Genomic DNA, 19,030 nt, shown 5'->3' on the forward strand with positions numbered 1-19,030 from the left:
TTGTGCCTGCCCCTTGGAGGGTCAGCAGCTCCCAAAGCCAGAATTCCTTCTCTTCCCATGCAGAGGAGGTGGGGGCTCAGACAGTAGTGGCTCAAAGCAATTTCAAGGCTTCTCTCAACCTGTTTGAAGGAGCCTCCCCACAAGCTCCTGCTGCTCTGACCTGCAGGATGCAGCTGCTGGGAGCAGTGCAGCCCCCCAGCATGTCCCATGCTGGTGGGGACAAAGACACCTGAGATGCTCCTCAGTGCTTTGCCACACCTGATTTGCTTCCTAAACCAGCTTCTGGCAGCATCTCACAGCTCCTGAGCCTGCAGGGGATGCCACACCTGAGCCAGCAGCCTGCTTCCCTACCATGGTGAGGCTTTGGGATAACTGGATCCGGAATTGCTTTGGGATAATTGATGGTGGCTGGCTGAGCTCCTCACCCAGCTGATGCCCAACACACCAGGCTACATCCCACAGGGCTGGAAGGAAAGGGCTGGCTCACAGTAGCCAGCTCCATGCAAGCCCCTCAGTGACACCACCAGTGGCTTTTCTCCAAGGTAGCAAGTGACAGGGCAAAAGGAAATGGCCTCAGGTTGTGCCAGGGGAGGCTTGGACTGGATGTCTGGAATAATTTCTTCATTAAAAATGTGGTCAGGCACTGGAACAGGCTGCCCAGGGATGGTGGAATCACCATCCCTGAAGTGTTCAGAAAAGTGGGGATGTGGCTCTTGGGGCCATGGTTTAAGGGTGATCAGGCAGCACTGGGTTAATGGATTCAGTGATCTCAGAGGTCCTTCTAACCTTAAAAATTCAATTATTTTGGTGGTTCACCTCCTTCTTGGCACCACCTGCAAGCCTGGTCTGCCCCAGGAGAACTCCTCAGGAAAGGATTAAAAAAAAAACCTTGTTCAATTGGCACCAGCTGCAAAAACAGAAACACCCCCTTCATTTTTACACATTGTCCTGACATAACTTTTATTCTGAACAGTCTTCCCCACCCCTCCTTGCTGCTCCATAAGCAGGGCAAGGGAAAGCTGGCAGCAGTGGCAGCTCACTGGATTTTGGCAACCCTTCCTTCCCTGACTGCTCTGGATGATCCACCTGGATGATGAGAGGAAGCAGGCTGTGGCATGGATGGGTTTTAAAGCCAAGCAGCCTCTATGAGATGTTTAAATCCAGCCCAGCTCCACCAGCATGGCCCAGCCTTTGCCAGGAGTGTGCTGGTGGAGGTTTGGACCCACCACAGCCCCCCAGGGCTCCCTCATCCCTCCAGGTACCCCTGAAACAGAACCTAAATGATCCACCAAAGCTGCTTCCCCGTGGAGCCCTGCTGCAAAGGGCTGGAATTTCATCAGACTCTCCCCAAGCTGGGATCTCAGGGTCTGAACCAGCCCAGCCCAGCCTGCTCTGGTTTTTCCATATGCTAACACTTGCTATGCCCTCTCCTCCACAAACACACACATGTGCCCCTGTACACTTTTCCCAGGGTTTAAAAATTATGCTCCCCATAAGCAAATATAGCATGACCAGATGCCTTTGGTAGTCAGCTGGTTCATTGTTTTAAAAGCTCTGCTTCAAAATCCAAAAAAGATTGCTAACAGATGCATTTTTTGGCTGGTGAGGGAGAAAAACCTTGCTTAAACAAAAGTGTGTTGTGATTGGAACTAAAAGGGGAATTACCTTGAAAGATAAAAACTATAAACATTTCCCAGTGAAAAACATCCCCAGCCATGCTAACAGGCAGTTTCTCTCTGTCAGCCTGAGCAAATGACACCTGAGATGGTATTTCAACCTGCTGCTGCAATAACAGCAGGTATATCTGTGTGTTCAGAGGTCATGAGATCCTTCCCATCCATCCCAGGTGACCCTGGAGCATGGCAAAATGCCCAGCTGATTTATCCTCCCCTCCCCTGCATGCCATCTCTGTCAGCTTCTGCTCTTAGTTCTGACTACTGCAGCAAAAAATATGGGGGATTGATGTTTTTTAAATGAAGGAAATGGAAGGCAAGCCCCAAAAAAGAGCTGCACGGCTGAGCAGGACAAGTGGAAGAAGGAGCTGGAAAGCAAAGCTCTCTGGAGGGAGTGGGTGGAAGGAGCAGTTGGAGGGGAAAGAGGCTGTCTGCCTGGGAAATAGAGGATAATTGGAGAGACATCACTCATTTATTACATATTTCCCCTGAAAAATCACCACTGCTGCCTTTTCCTAGTGCAAAAGGTTTTTATCTGACCCCTGAGGAAACTTTAGATAAAAGCTTTGCTTCACACTGCTCAGAGCAATGCACCCAGGGTTAGTGTGGTGCCACTGGGTTCTCAACACAAGCTGACAGAGCTCAGCATCCCTTGGCATCCCTGCAGGTCATTTTTCCTCTGCTCCAGCTTTGGAAATGCTCAGCTGGACCCAAAGGGAGAGGAGCAGAACCCTGCATTACATCAGCTGTTTGTCACTACCCATCCCTCCCACCCGGTTATTTATTCTGAGCTTCTAACACCTTGCACCAATCTATATTTTGAGGCTCATAAAAGCCACCCTTTGAGCTGCTTTAACAGCTTGGCATGACCTGCATGGGCTGTCAGGAGCCAAATCCCCTGTGGTTAAACAGGTCCTGCAGACTATGCACCAAGGGTTAATCATTAACTCCCTCTGGAAAAAGGCCATCCTGAGTCACACTCCTGCACTGAGGCAAACCCACAGCCAAAGAAACAGCAAATCTGGAAACCCTCCTGCTTCCTCTCTGCACTTCCTAGCAATATCCTCTCCTGGAGAGCGGGGCCAGCAGGGAGTGAAATATTTTGGGATGAGCTATGAGACGAGTCATGGTCCAGAAATACCACTTCTAAAAGCAGATTTCATCCCTGCCTTTGCATTTCCCTGCTTTACCCCAGCAGCAGAGGGGCTGACAACTTCAGAGAATAATCTATAAATCTCTCTCCTGACCCCAGCACTGCAGGGCTGCTGGATTCAGAGCAGAGTCCAGCTTCTCCTCAGGCTGCTGCTGACAGAACTGGCCAGCCCCACCACGAGATGCTTTTTGTCCCTCTGTCTGTCCCCTGAGTGACACAGGGTGATGCAGGAGGGCTGGGACCACGAGGAGTCCATGCAGTGCAGCCCACAAGGATGGGATCAAACCTATTCCCTCCATGGATGGAGAATCAGGGAGGACAAAGCCTCCACCCTGCCAAGCCAGTCCGGAGGGCTGGGATAAAACCAGCTGCTAGCAGGGCAGAGAAACCAGGATAAAACCAGGGCTGCAGGCCAGGGGGAATATTCCAGGGAAAGAAACATCCCTGGGGGACAGCTGGATTTCCCCTATTTCCTCTCAACAGGTGCTGTCAGGTCTCTTTCCAGGACAATTCAGCAAAAAATGTCTCATTTTTGGTTCCCTTTTATGAAATCTTGCCTGTCATGGGAATACATAAAACAGCAACATCTGGGATGTGCTCTGGAGAGCTGAGTGTGGTGGATGACACCAACAGCAAAGCAGAAGTGCCAGCCAAAACTGGCAGCAGAGTAAGGAGCAAAAACTGCTCAGAGGACAATTCTGTATTGGTGGTAATCAGGCAGCTGCCTGGCACTGATGTCCAGCTTTGGGACCCACCAGGTGAAACTGGGTGTTAGAAGCATCTCAAGCAACAACTTGTTAAACACAGGCACACCCTGCACTTCCCAAATCACCTGGAATCCAGCCCCTCTCCTTGATGCCAGGCTGCCATGTAGGTGATCTGGACTCATAAATACACAGGAGCACAAGTGAGATTTACCACAAGCTGCCAGGGTATCCACCAGTGTTTGTGCTGCTCACCAGCCATCACCACACAGGGCAGGACAGCCCAGAGCCTGCTGTGCACAGACATGCTCTCCAGCCCATGTCATTCCTGATTTCCTCCATGGCTGGAGCCTTCATTGATATGGCCTCACTCATTTTTAATTAAAAAGTATTTGTCTCCATCGGAGCAAGCAGTGGCACATGTGCTCTTTCTCTCTGGATTTACTTATACATACAGGTGTGCACATATATATTTATATCTATATTTGTATTTATATATAGTTACAGGTATTTTTCTATTTATATTGGTATATTATATTATATTATATTATATTATATTATATTATATTATATTATATTAATAGCTATATTTATAGGTATAGGCATATAGGGAAGGAATGGCTGGAACAGCCAGAGAGGAATAAGGACCAGAGGAGAGCAGCAGCCAGGATCCAGGCTTAGATGGACCCTCAGAGGATGCCACAGACACTCCTGTGGCTCCTTTTCCCCATGACCAAGGAGTTTCACAGCTCAGCCTTTAAAAACCCATGAGAGCAAGGAGGGTCTGGAAAGGGAAAGAGCCACCATCAGCTCCATCTAAAGCCTTCCTCAGGAGATTAGATAGCATGTAATCTGCACTCACCATAATAATTACATGGCTTTGCTTGATTTAACTCTCCCATTATCCAGACACACCAGGGCCAGGCTCTGCTTATCCACCAGGGAGTGAGGAGCAGCATCCCCTGCCCATTCTCCTGTTGATCCAGAGCAGTGCCTGTAATTTGTTCACATCCCTTCTCCCCTCCCATTTAAATCTGGGGCATGGCAGGCCTCTGTCTAACAATAATACAGGGATTTCAGGGGTATTTATGAGAGGCTTAAAACTTAATCCTACATGAGCAAGGTAAGCCTGCTCTTGGCCTAAAATGTGGATGGAAAATCTGGTGCCATTGCTACAGCAGGAGAAAAGAGACATTTACAGCAGTGAGCACCCTCTGAGAGGGGCAGTGACTGCCCAGCCACCCCTGCAGAGAGATGAAGGGCACAGAGGCAAATCTGGCAATGGCATCACAGAACCCCAGAATGGTCTGGGTTGGAAGGAACCTTAAAGATCAGCTGGTTCCAATGTCCCTGCTGTCAGTAGGGACACCTGCCACCAGACCAGGTTGCTCCAAACCCCACTCAACCTGGCCTGAAACACTTCCAGGAATGGGGCATCCACAGCTTCTCTGGGCAACCTGTGCCAGTGTTTCAACACCCTCACTGTAAAAACCTTCTTCCTTTAGTCTAACCTAAATAAACTTCCAGTATAAACCATTACGCCTTGTCCTACTGCAAGAGCCCCTGTTATGAGGTTTGTCTTCATCTGTTTTGTAAGCTCCCTTTAGGTACTGGGAGGGGCTCAAAGGAGATGGTGAGCAGTCCCTCACCCCTGTAAGGCCAACCTCAGTGCCCACAGGGTTCCTTCCACATGGCCCTGATGTGCTGCATGGTGTTGGAGACACCCATATGGGTTGTGGGGACACTCTCTCCAGCCTGAATGGGCTCAGAACCAAAGAGTTTCTTTTCCCAGGGTCACTCCAGGAACAGGCCTGTCACAGACATCTTTTATGAAAAATCCTTTCCTTAGGATTTTTCCTCCTGAGAAACTGAGAGGCCTCAGGAACAAAATGTAAACAATGGTTATCTGCTGCTGTGGAATGCAACAGGTGCATCTGGGATTGGTCTCATTTGGTTGTTTCTAATTAATGGCCAATCACAGTCAGCTGGCTTGGACTGTCTGTCCGAGACACAAGCTTTTGTTATCATTCTTTCCTATTCTATTCTTAGCTAGTCTTCTGATTAAATCCTTTCTTCTATTCTTTTAGTATAGTTTTAATATAATATATATAACAAAATAATAAATCAAGCCTTCTGAAACATGGAGTCAGATCCTCGTCTCTTCCCTCATCCTCGGACCCTTGTGAACACAGTCACACAGGCCCATTTCTGTGACACCCCAAATACCACCTGGCACCCCAAGAGAGCTATGTCCTTCCCCCCATCCTGCATGAGAGGGAGGAGGTTCAGCACCCAACAAGTCTCTTACTTTCTTCTTGCTGCAGTAGATCTGCCACTTCTTCTCGGCCGGCAGCGCGAACATGGCCTCTCTGTGCTTGTCTGTGAGGTCAAGCTCATCCTGAAAAGGGGAAAAGAAACACAAAACATGCACCATGAGTACTCAAACAGCTGATGGCACAGACACAGCCCCCAGACAAGCAGTGTAAATCAATGTGGGGTCACACCACAGCACAGCAGTGATCCCACAGCATCACCCCATGACTCTGGATTTGTCAGGACAATGATGCCAATCCTCATCCTGCTCTTGCTGACCTCTCCTGACTCTGGGCTGCAAACTTCCCTGCCTTGTCCCTCCCAGACATCTCCTTCATTGCTTTTAAAGGCTGTGAGTGTTTTGGAAAGGACACCCATGAAGCCATCAGGGCTGCCCACAAGACTCACACTGACAGCTTCAGGTGAGCAATCTCATCTAAGACACACAGCAAAGAAAAATTCAAACAGGACCTTTCTTTTTATCATCATTACTTCACTGAAGCACCTCACCCCAAGTGGTCCAGCCCATTTCCATTGCTGACACCCTCATATCATCAAAAACTGTTTGGCTTTTGCTTTGTTTTCCTACAGCTAAAAATAGAAGGCTCTTTTCCTAATACCTACAGATCATAAAGAGGTACATCTTCCCCATCAAAACTGCATCACGTACTGCCTGGCAGAGATAAAGCTGTTTACTGACTGCAGCCTTTATTGGTTTATCTGATGTTTTAAAGCACACATCCATTTCTGACTTGGAAGCTCGCTTAGCAGCGTGCCCTCCGCCAGGATGCCCGAGCATTATCAAAGCCTCATCGCTTCCTGGTGCTAGATGTAGGTCAAAGCTTTTATGAGGGAAGTAAATAAAACATTCAGGCAGGGCTGGGAGGCTCGTTGCTAAAGCCAACATTGATCTTAGAACCATGGGTGTCTCTTAAAACCACCAGCACTGATGATAATCCTCGTGCTGGAGGGGTTTGGGGGCAGCAGGGAGAGGCTGCAGAAGGTCACAGGAAAGCCCTGCCATGGCTTCAAGCCAACTCATCCCACCCAGACTGTGGATTTAAGTAAGAGGATCCCCATTAAAAATTACACATTTAATTCCAGCAAGCAAAAAAAACCCCCATATGGAGAACTGTTAAAGCTTCCCTGCCTGAACAATAACACTCAGCAACTAAAACAGCTTCTGCACCCCAATCAAGGCCCCATTTGGGGAAGGCTGAGCAAGATGCCTCTGGCAAAAGATGGGTCCCTGCACCAGCAAGCCCACAGGCCACCAGGAAACTCAGCTGATATAATTCAAGCTCATATTGCACCCAGTAGCCAAGGAAGGGAGCTTTGAGCTATCTTGTAACCCAAACCCAGGGGCCCTCCAGCACAACAACCAGAGATAGAGGGCTGCTAGCAGCCCCAAACAGCTCAGAAAGGCTTATCTATGCACTGCAGGTATTGATTTCTCTTCTGGTTGAAATTACTCCTCAAAAGGAAAGGTGTTGCAGAGTTTTTTTCTATTACATATTCATTGAAGAGGCTTTGCCTCTTCCCTGACCTTTTTACCCCAAATCTTCAAACCACCACGCTGCACAGAGCTGATGCTGGTGGAGTTCTGGAAGCAGACTTGGACACCTTTACAACAGAAAAAGTCATGCTGCTACAACAGAGACTGGGGAAAAGAGAGGACTGAGAAAACCTGAGCTCAGTGCAAAACACATCTCATCCTCCTGCACCTGCAAGGAGGAGGACCTGGGCTAGGGACTATCCAACCCGAGCCATGCTCAAACATTCCCATGTCCTGACAGCTTGGGAGGTCAGAGATTCCTATTAAGCAACCAACCTCCACCCCAGCCTTGGGCAAGCCTTGTCACCCTTCCATGCCTCAAAATCAAAACTGCACTTCCCCGTTGTCTCCTCGGGCTATGAGCCAGTCAAACATCCAAGCTCTGCTTCAGCCTCAGCTCACAGAAATCACAGAATGGTTTGGGTTGAAACAGACCTTAAATATAATCTATATCATCCATTATATCATATTATATAGATATAGCTATAGCTATAGATATAGATATAGATATATAATATCAGTTATATAATATTATATGTATATATTATCATCAGTTCCAACATTCTCCTCCCTCTAAACCAGGTTGTTCATGGTCCCACACAACCTGGCCTTGAACACTTTTTTCAAAGTCTAAAGGTGACCAACAGGATGACACCCACACAGGGACCCAGCTGAAATTCAGCTCATTGGAAAAGTAAATCTGGGAGTGGGGGGGAGGACAAGGGGCTCTTGATGAATATTTACCTCGTGGTGAAGATTTGAGAGAGCACAGGAAACTGCTTCCACTGTGACCCCACTTTCTGGCCATGTGAATCTGATAATCTGGCCTGAAAGCACATCTGCACTTAGATCCTTAGAAAAATATTTACTGAAACTTTCAAAATGCCCATACCCTAAAAAGACAACTTGTACAAATGTGAAGATTTATTAACAAGAAAAAAAAAAACTAAACCAAGCTGAAACCTAAGCAGGAGCAAGAAGGGACAAAACAGAAGAACATATTAGGTAGGTGCTGGCACATGACAACGTGCAAACACATCCAACAAAGGTGCAGAAATGCCTCTAAGTCTCACACAGCACATTTCATTGTGCCTCAGCTCTAACACGTTCAGTCATCACAGCCCTGCATCACTCAACAACACCTACCTAATGATATCTTGCAGGATGCTTGGGAGAGGTGTTTGAATAAATGCTGTGTGGCACCCAGTGAATATGAAAATCCTCATAATCAAGGAGTGACTAAGGACCGTAATTCAGAGCCCCAACAGTGACTCAGCTGGGAAGAGTCAGGTCTTTGCTGGTTTTTATGTGTTTGGGGATTCCTGCAGCCACCTCCAGCTCATTGCTTAGGCTCACTGATGCATCTCAGTGCAGGCTGCTCAGAAACTGCCCTTTCCAGCTCCAAAGATCAAGAAAGGACAGGAGCAGCACCTGTTTTCTGGAGGCTATAGGTGTAGAAATGCAGCTCCCACAAAGCCTTTAACAATCAACCCGAGTCACAGCGTGGCAGATAAGCTGTGCAGAAAATCACACCCATATGGGCCTTCAATTAATAATCATGAGCTTGATAATTAGGTGATTCTAACTGGCAATTCATTTTGTGGGCCATTTGCAGTCCACACACTCCCACTACAGCTACAGCGTGTGATGCTGGCAGCTGTTGAAGAGTGAAAAGACAACCATGGGTCAGTGTCCATCACCCTCACAGCCCTCACCCCTCACCTTTCACAGCTCTGGCCCTTCCACCTGGCTGCTTCCCATGTCAGGATCTGCCAATCCACTATTTTTAATACTTTTTTTTGGAATCAGGTCAGTGGCATAAAAAATAACAGCCTCGTTTTACCACCCAAAGGAAGTCTCTGCCCAGAGTGTTTTTACTGGAAAGAGATATGCTACTCTTAAATATTTATCCTGTACAGCTAAACTATTCACCTTTACATCAGGAAACAGGTTTCCACATTAAATCTTCATATGAATATGGTTTAAAAAAAACCAAAAAACTCACAGGGAAGCTTTGACTCTTAGTGTGTATTTTGCTATTTCCAGGAGGTACAACACTTCCATGCTGTGTGCTCTGCTGACAGCTCTCCATTGCAGCCAAGCAAGCCTCAACCCCTATCTCTGAGCTCCACTGAAGGTGAGATGTCACCTAAAGCTATCTGAGAAATGTGTGGCTCAGCTCAGCACATTGTGAGCACAACTCTGTGGGCCAAACAAGTAACGAGTGGTGCACAGCTCGGCCTTGGAGGACACGCAGCTGCACTCAGGGACAGATGTCCCCATGGCCTGCACCTCCCCAAGCTGGCACCTCGATGGTGTGAGGTGCTCTGTGGGCAACCAACCCCCTGGTCAAGCAGGGCCATGTACAGATGGCTTTTTGAATATCTCCAAGGAGGGAGATGTCACCACCTCTCTGGTTGGTAGCCACTGGCAACTCCCACCACCTCCTGAAGGCAAAGCCAGATCAAGCCAAAAAACCACTGATGGAAATGTTCAACTCTCCCAGCAGGAAAAGCATCAAGTCCAGCCTCAGACTCACAGCAAAGTCCTTTGAGACAAACTCCTGCCCCTGTCACTTCACTCGTGCCATGTTTTAATGAGCACCTTCCACAGACTGAGAGCATTAGTGGGGGCAACAGGAGGGAGACAGCAGCATGCTGCAAATCTCCTGACTGCAGGAATGACCTCCAGGATGGGCTCCTGGGGCTGGGTGAGCCCAAGTGCTGCCCACTCATGTCCACAAGACCACAGTGTGACCAGCATGGGTTTTTCCCTTTCATCCCAAAGGTCCTTCGTGCCATCAAACATCCTGCATGAAGCATCTGGGGAGTAGAGATTAAATAAGGAACAGCTTCCTACAGAGGGGTCTGCAACTCCAAAATATCCTTACAGGTTGTAAGAAAAGAAGACGAAAAACCTTTAAATCCAATGTACCTTTCTGGTTGAGAAATTGTGTAAGTTTAGTACATGGAAGAGACTGGGGGTCAATCACTGTCATAACTGACATAATGATTATTTAAAATTTGCTGGTTTGTGCTGGGTTTGTATAAACATACATATATATCTTTATAGAGTGACAGAAAAGCTTGTTTTGGGCAGGACCATAAAGATCAGCTAGTTTCAATGCACTCCCTGTGAGCAGGGATGCCACACACTAGACCAAGCTGCTCCAAGTCCCATCCAACGTGGCTTTAAAACTTCCAGGGATGAGGCATCCACAACTTCTCTCTCTGGATTTACTTATATATACAGGTATGCACATATATACATATACACACACACACACACACACACACACACATATATATATATATAATTATATATAATGTATATATTTATTTATTACGAATATAATATATAATATTATAATACATTATCTATTTATTTATTTATTATACATTATTATATATATTATGTTTATATTTATTTATATACACACACATACAGAAAGATGTCACTGGATCAATAAATGACCAACATAATAAACAGCAAGTGAATTTACTCCTGGTGGATAGATGCACAGAGTTTAGAACCTTCTGTAAGTGAGACTATAGCATGTAAAGATGAGATCTCTTGTATTATCAAATGAAGCATGAGAGAGATCCAAGAATGTTCAAAAAACTTGGAAAAAAATAGAAGGAAAAAACAAAGTGTGAACTTTTTGGCAAAGTTTGGCATTAAGGGGTCCAGCATGGGAATTAAGAAGTCCATAAATAATAGGCTGTTGAAGCCTGCACCGCCTTCCTTTCTCAGGGGTCATATTGCTTTTTCACTCTCTTCCAGGCATTCTTCTCCAAGTTCATCAATGTGATTTATCCCAGAAGGCTGTGGTCTCAGGGGAAATGGCAATCAGCATTTTTCCCCCCATTCCTCATCCCTTGTTTTTCCGCTGCCCATGTGGCCGGAGCAGCAGCTGCTGCTTCCAGTGCTGGCCCTGCTGCCTTCAGCAAACCCCTGCCCCATAGCACACCCCACTCAGCTCCTTATTTTCCTTTTAAGCTGTTTTCTTGGGGAAAAAAAGGCATATTAATCCTTATTAACCAATCCTGATTACAAACAGCCCCTGCCTCCACACCCACCCTGTGCTGCAGGAGGAGTTCCTCCAGCTGCAGCTTTATTTCTGCAATTCTCAGTGTATGAAGATTTATCTCAGGGTGTTTTTTTAAAAGCCTTTTGTTTTTATTATCACTAATAAAAATGCCTCCTCCTCAGCACACTTCTTTTCAGCTACAGTACCCTGAGAGCTTAAAAACAGCTCTTCAGACAAGCCAACCCCTGCTAATATTATCACTGTGTATTTTTAATTTCTCCGTGACAACTTGCAGCTGCAATTACAGAACATGAACAAAAAAAAAATCAACTATTCATATTTTTAATGAATAAGCATTACAGATAAAAGATTATTATTCATTTTGCCTTTATGAATTTCCTGAATAAAGGAAATTGCTTACAGCCAAGTGAATGAGTAGCAACAACAAGGAGTAACAGAAGCACTTGGAAGTGCTCATGCCTGGTTAACCTCCTCCCACAATGAATTTTTCTTCCTAGTCTCAGAAAGACCCCAATCCACCCTGCTCAGTTATTGACCTGAACACATTGGACAGACACAAATGAAATATATTTCTTCCTCCTCCTGCAGGAAAGATTATGGCCACCAATAGCTGATTTAGCCCTTCAATAAACTCCAGCTGCTGTTGATTCATGTTCCCATCAGTTCAGATACCTAACTGAGGCAGACAGCATGTCATGCTTTAATATTTTAATTCAATAATTATTTTAAAAGGCTAAAGGTTTCAAAGCTGCTCATATTTCAATATTAGTGTATTTTAAGAGAGATATCCATTAATTTCTCCTTTTTTGTTATCATATATATATCTATATAACCTCATATACACTTTTTTTAAAATGTTATTTATTGAGCTCAGCCTCCTGTGACCTTTTCACCGACCTCATCAGGAAAACCTTTCTCCCATTTTAATTAACCCAGGGTACTTTTCCAGCCTGAGTTATTGATCTCCACAGTTTCACCCTGCAGAGCACTCTCAGATCCAGAAGCCCTGCAGGTGCATCACCAGTGACCTTTTTCCACACAATTGTACATACACCCTGAAAAAACAACAAAAATGTGTCTCAGCCTATTATCCACTACTGTGACAGCTCAGATGGATTCAATCCAATCAACCAGAGCTGGGGATGGCTGTCCTTTGGTGGGAGCACCTCCTATCATAATAAAACATAGAGCTGGCAAATAAGTAAGGTTTCAAATGTGGACTTCTTTACAGAATCCAAGCAGCAGCTCCCTTTTCAGTCAGATTTGACACTCCTGCTGCTGCTGGCATCCCAGGGAGCGCTCAAGCTGGAAATCAAGCCAAGAGTGGCTCCAGATGTCCCCAGCCTGACAGGGATGCTCAGGTAGGAACACTGTGCATGGTCTGAGGCTACACCATGCCAAGGTTTCCCCAGATAACGCTATGGGAAGGGTTTCAAAAGGGGCTGGATGGAATCAGAGGCTACAAAGCTCCACACCTTAATCCTGAAAGTATCCCACCCCTTAATCCTGGAAGTATCCCAAGAGACACCACTCTGGTTGTGGGAACTAGAGAATGCAGCCACAGGAAGCAGAAGCCAGCTGTAGCCTGATGCTGATGGAGCAGCAGAGGGTGGAAATGGATAGGACAAGTCCTCACCCCCCACAGGCCTGGCTTTAGTCACACCTGGAATCCTAACAGCATTTTAAGAGCTTACTCAGGTGCAAAGCAGAGTTACCCTTAGAGGAGGACACTTCTGACCAAGGCTGGATGAGACCTGCAGCAACCTGGTCTGGTGGAAGGTGTCCCTGTCCATGGCAGGGGGTTGGAATGATCTTTAAGGTCCCTTCCAACCCAAACCATTCTGTGATTTCAATGGTTTCAGGGTCTGACACCCAGCAGATGTCACCTGCAAGCAGGCATAGACTGGTTTACAGATGTTGGGTGTGGTTGGGAAAGGGAAGCTGATCCCTGTAAATAATGGTATTGATTGGAGCACTGGAGTTCATGTGAATTGGGATCACTGGGCACTCGGGCAGGATCCTCCCTGCAGGGCTGCAAAAGCCTCAGCTGCCAAAAGCTGACCTTGGTGATGTTCCCACGCTGAGGAACAGCCAGGCTCTGCCAGCAGCAGATGCTACAGCAGCACGGACACTCAGAGCTTCCACTGGTATCTGCACATGGATACAAGGCAGGCACAGGCTATTCCCGGCAGGAATGCCTCCAGCTGAGCACGGTGACAGAGCACAGCTCATCTGCTGTCCAGTCCTGCTCATAACTCCAGCAACACCACCCAGCCACTGAGCAGTGGGGAATAAGACTGCTCCTGGAGCAGATTCCCTGTCCAAAGAGCCTGGTACCTCCATGGTGACCTGTGCCAGGAATGCTGGGAGCAAGTGCAAGCCAAAAACCTAAATGCTTCAATTAAGGTCACTGATGTGTTACCAAACGAGCTGCCAGGCATCTCCCAGGGATGTGGCCTCCTCTTTTACAAAGTGCAAAGTGGAAAGCATTTAGCAGGTAGACTGTATTATTTTTCCACTCCACTTGGACTTCTCCTGGAAACAAAGGGGTTCCTTATGTGCTCCCTGCCTTACATTGTGCTGTAACATGGCTTCTTTGTAGAATCTGGGGTTGGGAACAGCACGTTTTTGGGCAAGCCCCCACACTGGTTTGTAGCAGTAACAGATAGTGCAATTACAGGGCTATTTCTGCTGAAATACAGAGTTTCTTGGTGCATTGGTTCATTCAGGTCCAGAGAACACAGGTAGGCAGAAAATCCTTATTTTCTGACCGAGTAGGTGTGAGACTTGCTTATCAAAAGGTACATTTAGAGATTAGCTGGGAGGGTGTTAACAACACGAGGTGATGAAAACAAGCGCCTTGAGCGCTGGGCTGGGATGGCAGCCTGGCAGGCCCAGACTGCTCACATCAGAGAAACAAAAAAAGCAAAACCTGGGCAGCCTGGTGAAGTGTCCACATGGCACACGGATCCCTGCAGAGTGAATTTAAAAGCAGATGTTACCTATCATTTGGTTTGCCTTTTTAAAAGTGATTCATAAGCCAAGGGAGCTTGGTTTGGGACACAGCAGCGGGATGGGGTCAGGAGCTCCATGCTCAGCATCTGGCTCTAGATGGACGCTGCAGAAAGGGGTGGCTTGCCCAGAACACAACTGCAATTTTTTCCAGACACCAACCACATGCTTTTCTTTGCAGATATAGGGAAAATGGCTTTGGTCACCACCCAGTGGTTCTCAAAATCCTGAAGTCCTTAATGCTGGAAGGACCAGGCAGCAAAATATGACAGCTGACCTGCAAGCATGAAATGCAAAGTTTGGCTTTGCAGCTGATCCCTCAGCTGCTACTTAAAAGCCGTGTTGTTTTGCAAAGCCCAAAACCTCATACTTTCTCCTTATTGGATTAGAAACTGGGGGGGAAAGCACATTGCTGAAGTTCCTGAGCACAATGGAGATTGCTAGCACCGAGTTCCCAAGGCTGAGCTGTTACTGACACACAGCAGTGCTCACACGGACTACACCAGCATTTCTCCTCACATTTATATGCTCCCTGCTCAAGCAGCACATAAAACAGCCATCATTATGCCAAGAGGAAGGCAAGGCACAGCTCCAAGGGACAATTATCCATGGAGAATCCTGCCCCAGCACTGCACATCATGAGCCACAGACCTATTGACCATCAGGAAGCATTTCAAAGGCAACAGATTTAAAGTCTGTACAGGGGATGCTATCTCCTCACCATCTCCTGATAGCATCCAGAGAGCAGCTGGGATGAAATGCATTAGCTGCCCCAAGTACAGCAAAAACAAATGCTGTGATAAATCTTATAAGCTGCCAGAGACCTTTTTATTGTTCCTCATGCTCACAAGTTTCCACTACTTCATAAAGCAGCAGGGAGGGGATACAGCCGCCTTCCATGTGAGGGGAAGGCATAAAAAACACAGGCAACATCAGTGGGCCAAGCCTGCACCCATCCTGAGTCTGGGGGGCTGGGGACACTCCACAGCCTGGTGTCACCTCCCCAAATCCCAAAAAATTTGACAGCTGCTGGAGTCTAGGCAGAGGCAGCCAGGGCAGGTTACCTGCTCTGGTTTCACAGGCTGAAAACAGCCTGCTGCACATCACAGGGCACACTTCACACAGGCAGGATGCAGGGCAGGAAGCAGGGCAGGAGGGAGGTTGCTCTAATTTCTTCTGCATCACTAACTCAGAAGTGAAAAGGCTGTGAAGCCCCATCGGGAGCACTAAATGGAATTTCCTCAAAGCAAGACAAGTGTTGAGGAATGTCTGGGGCAGCATCTCCTCTGAACCCATCCCTCCAGCAGCAGGGATGCAGGCTGGGAGCAGCCTGTGGGATCAGGGAGAGGCAGAATTTGGGCTTCAGGGGCAAGCAAAGCCACACCAGACTCAGCAGCTCCTCTGAACATCTAAGCTCTGTCAGCAGCCACCAGAGCATCACTCTCATTCTGCGGGGATGGAGATGCCACCGTGACCCACCCCACTGTGAGGAGAGCCAGAGAGGGGTCCTGGGTCATGCTGGGGCTCCTCCCATCCTCCCCAAACCAAGCCACCCCAGCCCCCTGCCCAGTGCACAGCACCACACACAGAGCATTTCATTACAAGCCTCGGAGTGACAAGGAGTGTTAAGCAGATATAAAGGACATCAGTCATTCACCCATCTGCTGGAAAGTCTAGTTGCTGGCAGAAAATAGAGAGGATTGTTATGGCAAGATCTACCATATGGCACCATTATGTGGAGCTTTGCAAGTGCTTTTTCTGAGTGTGCAAGCAAGATTTCAGCCTTTGAAGAAATGCTGTATTGTTAGCCTGGATACGCAGGAGCCTCTTGAAAGAAGCTGTGGCAGATGGCACAGCTTTGTTCTCTTGGTTTGCAGGCAGTTTGTGCAACCCCACATTTCCTCCTCTCTGGGGCACAGTGATCCTCCTGATGTGTCCTATGGGAGGCTCCTGAAACTCCCTAAATCCAGTGGATGCTGCCTGGCAGGTGCCACACCTTGGCAGGAGCCTCAGGAAGCAAACACTGCCTACTCGAGCCGGCAGGACACAGAAAGCTGCACAAAATCATAAAGCACTGTCCCAGCCAGAGGAGCTGCAAATCAGTAAATCTTGCTGAAATACTCTGCTTTTGTTTGTGCCTCTCTGCCAGCACCTGCTCCTCCCTGGGTGGCTGAGCCTGGCCGGAGCCCCGGCAGGACAGGGGGACAAAGAAAATCCTTTCAGACAGGGCCGGTGCCCGCCTGAGCGACATCCCAACAATGCTCCAACAAAACCCATTCAGACCAGGCTGGGGAGAGGCAGAGAAAGGGAAAAGTTCCTCTGGGAGGAAGCAGTGATCAGTCATTGACCACAACAACAACATCTGCATCTGCCCTGAGCCAGGGAAAAGCCCCTGCCTGCTGCATGTGGCTGGCTGGGACAGGGAGCATCGTCCCTGCAGTCTGGATGAAAATCAGGCATTTCTTACTGCTGAAATTTGTGCCCGGGTGAAAAAAAAAATCCAATTTTCCTGTTGTTTCTAATGCAACTAAGTGAAAAACACTTGCACAGACACAAAATAAACCCCTAACAATTTATCTGTTCCATTAACCTATCCCAGTTAAAATCCAAAGTGTCCATCTAACACAAAACAGGCCAAGAAAACAGACACTGGGAGAGCAGCCCAAGCCTTCAGCTGACCTTGGAGTCACAGCTGCTCCACATCCCTCTGCAGCTCAGGCCCTCACCCTCTGCTGCTGGCATGGGACAATCACCAATTTCTTACACTGTGGATGTTTCCTGCCTCAGATCAACAAGGCACACTTAAAAACACACAAAGCTCAGGGAATATTTTGCAGGATGGCTCCAAAAAGAAAGGGATGTAAGCAGCAGGCTGGGATCTGTGGAGAAGGGATCCCACTCTGTTGTTTGTGTCTGTGGGAGGATTGTCCATGCATGCTGCTGCAACATCCCCAAAGGTACCCCTCATCCCAGGCCTGAAATCCTCCATCCCTGCACTCTGATCCCTGACACAAACAAGTGGAGTAGAAAAGTCAGGATAACGCAGCAAGGGAAGAGTTGGCAAAGGACCAACTCCAGCTGGCAAAACCTCCAGATCCCCTCCAAGCCCTTTAACTTCCCTCAACCTAATGGGCTGAGACAGCCAAGGATTTTGGAGGGAGCCCCAGTCCCACAGAGCAGCACAAGCCATCCCACCCAGGAGGGCCAAGCACCAAGGCATGGGGCTCCTGCAGGCACAGAAATCAGCCCAGCACCTCTGAGTGCTTTCTCTGTCTCTCTTCCAAACCTTACACAGTGGGTCTGTACAGGAACAGTGGGACACTTTCCAAACCATTTAACTAATGCTGAAATTCAACACCCAACACCAACAGGTTACAGAGAGCAAGAAGGAGCCGTTGTAAGGACCGAGGGGGGATTTGAACTGCACTGCCCTGAATGGGAATCTGCCTCCTTGTGCCCACAGGGCAGAGCTTGGCTTCCCCCTCCCTCCCTCTCAATCCTCTTGGGTTGAGATCTGCCTGATGGGTTTTTGGGGAGCCAGGGGGTTGCAGCTGCTTGTGCAGGGGCACCCTCTGTCCCCCTCCCTGCATGGCTTCAGTCCCCAGGGAGCTCCTGCTGCCAGCATGCCCTGGAGCAGCAGCTGCCTCTGAGCCTTTTTCTCATCCTTGGCTGGGAGAAAATAACTAAAAATCTCCACAGCATGGAGAAGGGCTGGGGAGCAGAAGGGTCACACCAGGCTGTGCCCCAGGCTGGGCTGGCTCCTCCCTGTGGCACTGCCACTGCATAAAGCATCTGGAGGAGTTTGGAGGAGATGTTTTGAAAATACTGAGCTGAGGTGAGGTGCACAGGCTTGGGAGAGCTCTGGCAAATTAGCATCCAGAGATGCCTCCTTCAGCCCAACAAGGCTTTGGCTGGGGCAGGGGAAAAGTGATCCATGAGAAAGAATTTCCCCAGGATAACCTGATTTGGCCAAGTTATCAGTGGAGAATAAATTGGGACAGAGACAGCCACTTCTGAACAAACCCAATCTGACCGGAAGAGTTCTGCTGCAGGGATACTTCATCCCCACTGTGCTGTGTTGGTGTCCTGGCCTGCCACACCCTTGGAGAAGGATGTCTTGGCAAAACCAGCTTTTATAATACAACCTGGAGCTTTGCTCTACCAAGAGGCCTGGCTCAACAGGTCCATGCTGCCTGGCATCTAATGGGATGTGCTGTACCTTGAGGTGTGACCAGTGTCACAATTTCCAGCTCCCTCTACACATCCAAGCACTGTCGGAAAAGCTCATTTCACTGCTGACTGAACTCAAAGTAGAACACCATCCAAAATACCACACCAAAATGTTTTTGCTTAGAGGAAATTAAAGCTTTTTTTGGCTGTCAATTTTTTTCTTAATCCAAGTTTCTCCAAGTTTTGGAACCAAGGGATAAAGAAACAATATCCTGACTTTCCAAATCTCAGTGCAGCCTACACCTGATAATTTCTATGAAATAAAATTAAATCACTCAGCAAATAAAGTCACTTTACATCTATGGAGAACATCCTGCTATACCAGCTTGGACCCAACCC

The 19,030-nt window shown here is 47.7% G+C and overlaps 1 protein-coding gene across 2 annotated transcripts in view; it reads right to left on the minus strand.

Annotated features, from left to right (window-relative positions):
* DAAM1 (dishevelled associated activator of morphogenesis 1) overlaps window positions 1-19,030 on the minus strand; it is a 95,807-nt gene that overhangs the window by 36,508 nt on the left and 40,269 nt on the right. For both annotated transcript variants that reach the window (XM_054286753.1, XM_054286752.1), the window contains exon 4: window positions 5,839-5,928. In XM_054286753.1, the coding sequence (XP_054142728.1) occupies window positions 5,839-5,928 (90 nt within the window). The remainder of the gene's footprint in view (window positions 1-5,838; window positions 5,929-19,030) is intronic.

The sequence above is a fragment of the Melozone crissalis genome, unplaced genomic scaffold (genome assembly GCF_028551555.1).
Source record: "Melozone crissalis strain CALT ecotype California unplaced genomic scaffold, PUWL_Pcris_2 ptg000056l_1, whole genome shotgun sequence".
NCBI lineage: Eukaryota > Metazoa > Chordata > Aves > Passeriformes > Passerellidae > Melozone > Melozone crissalis.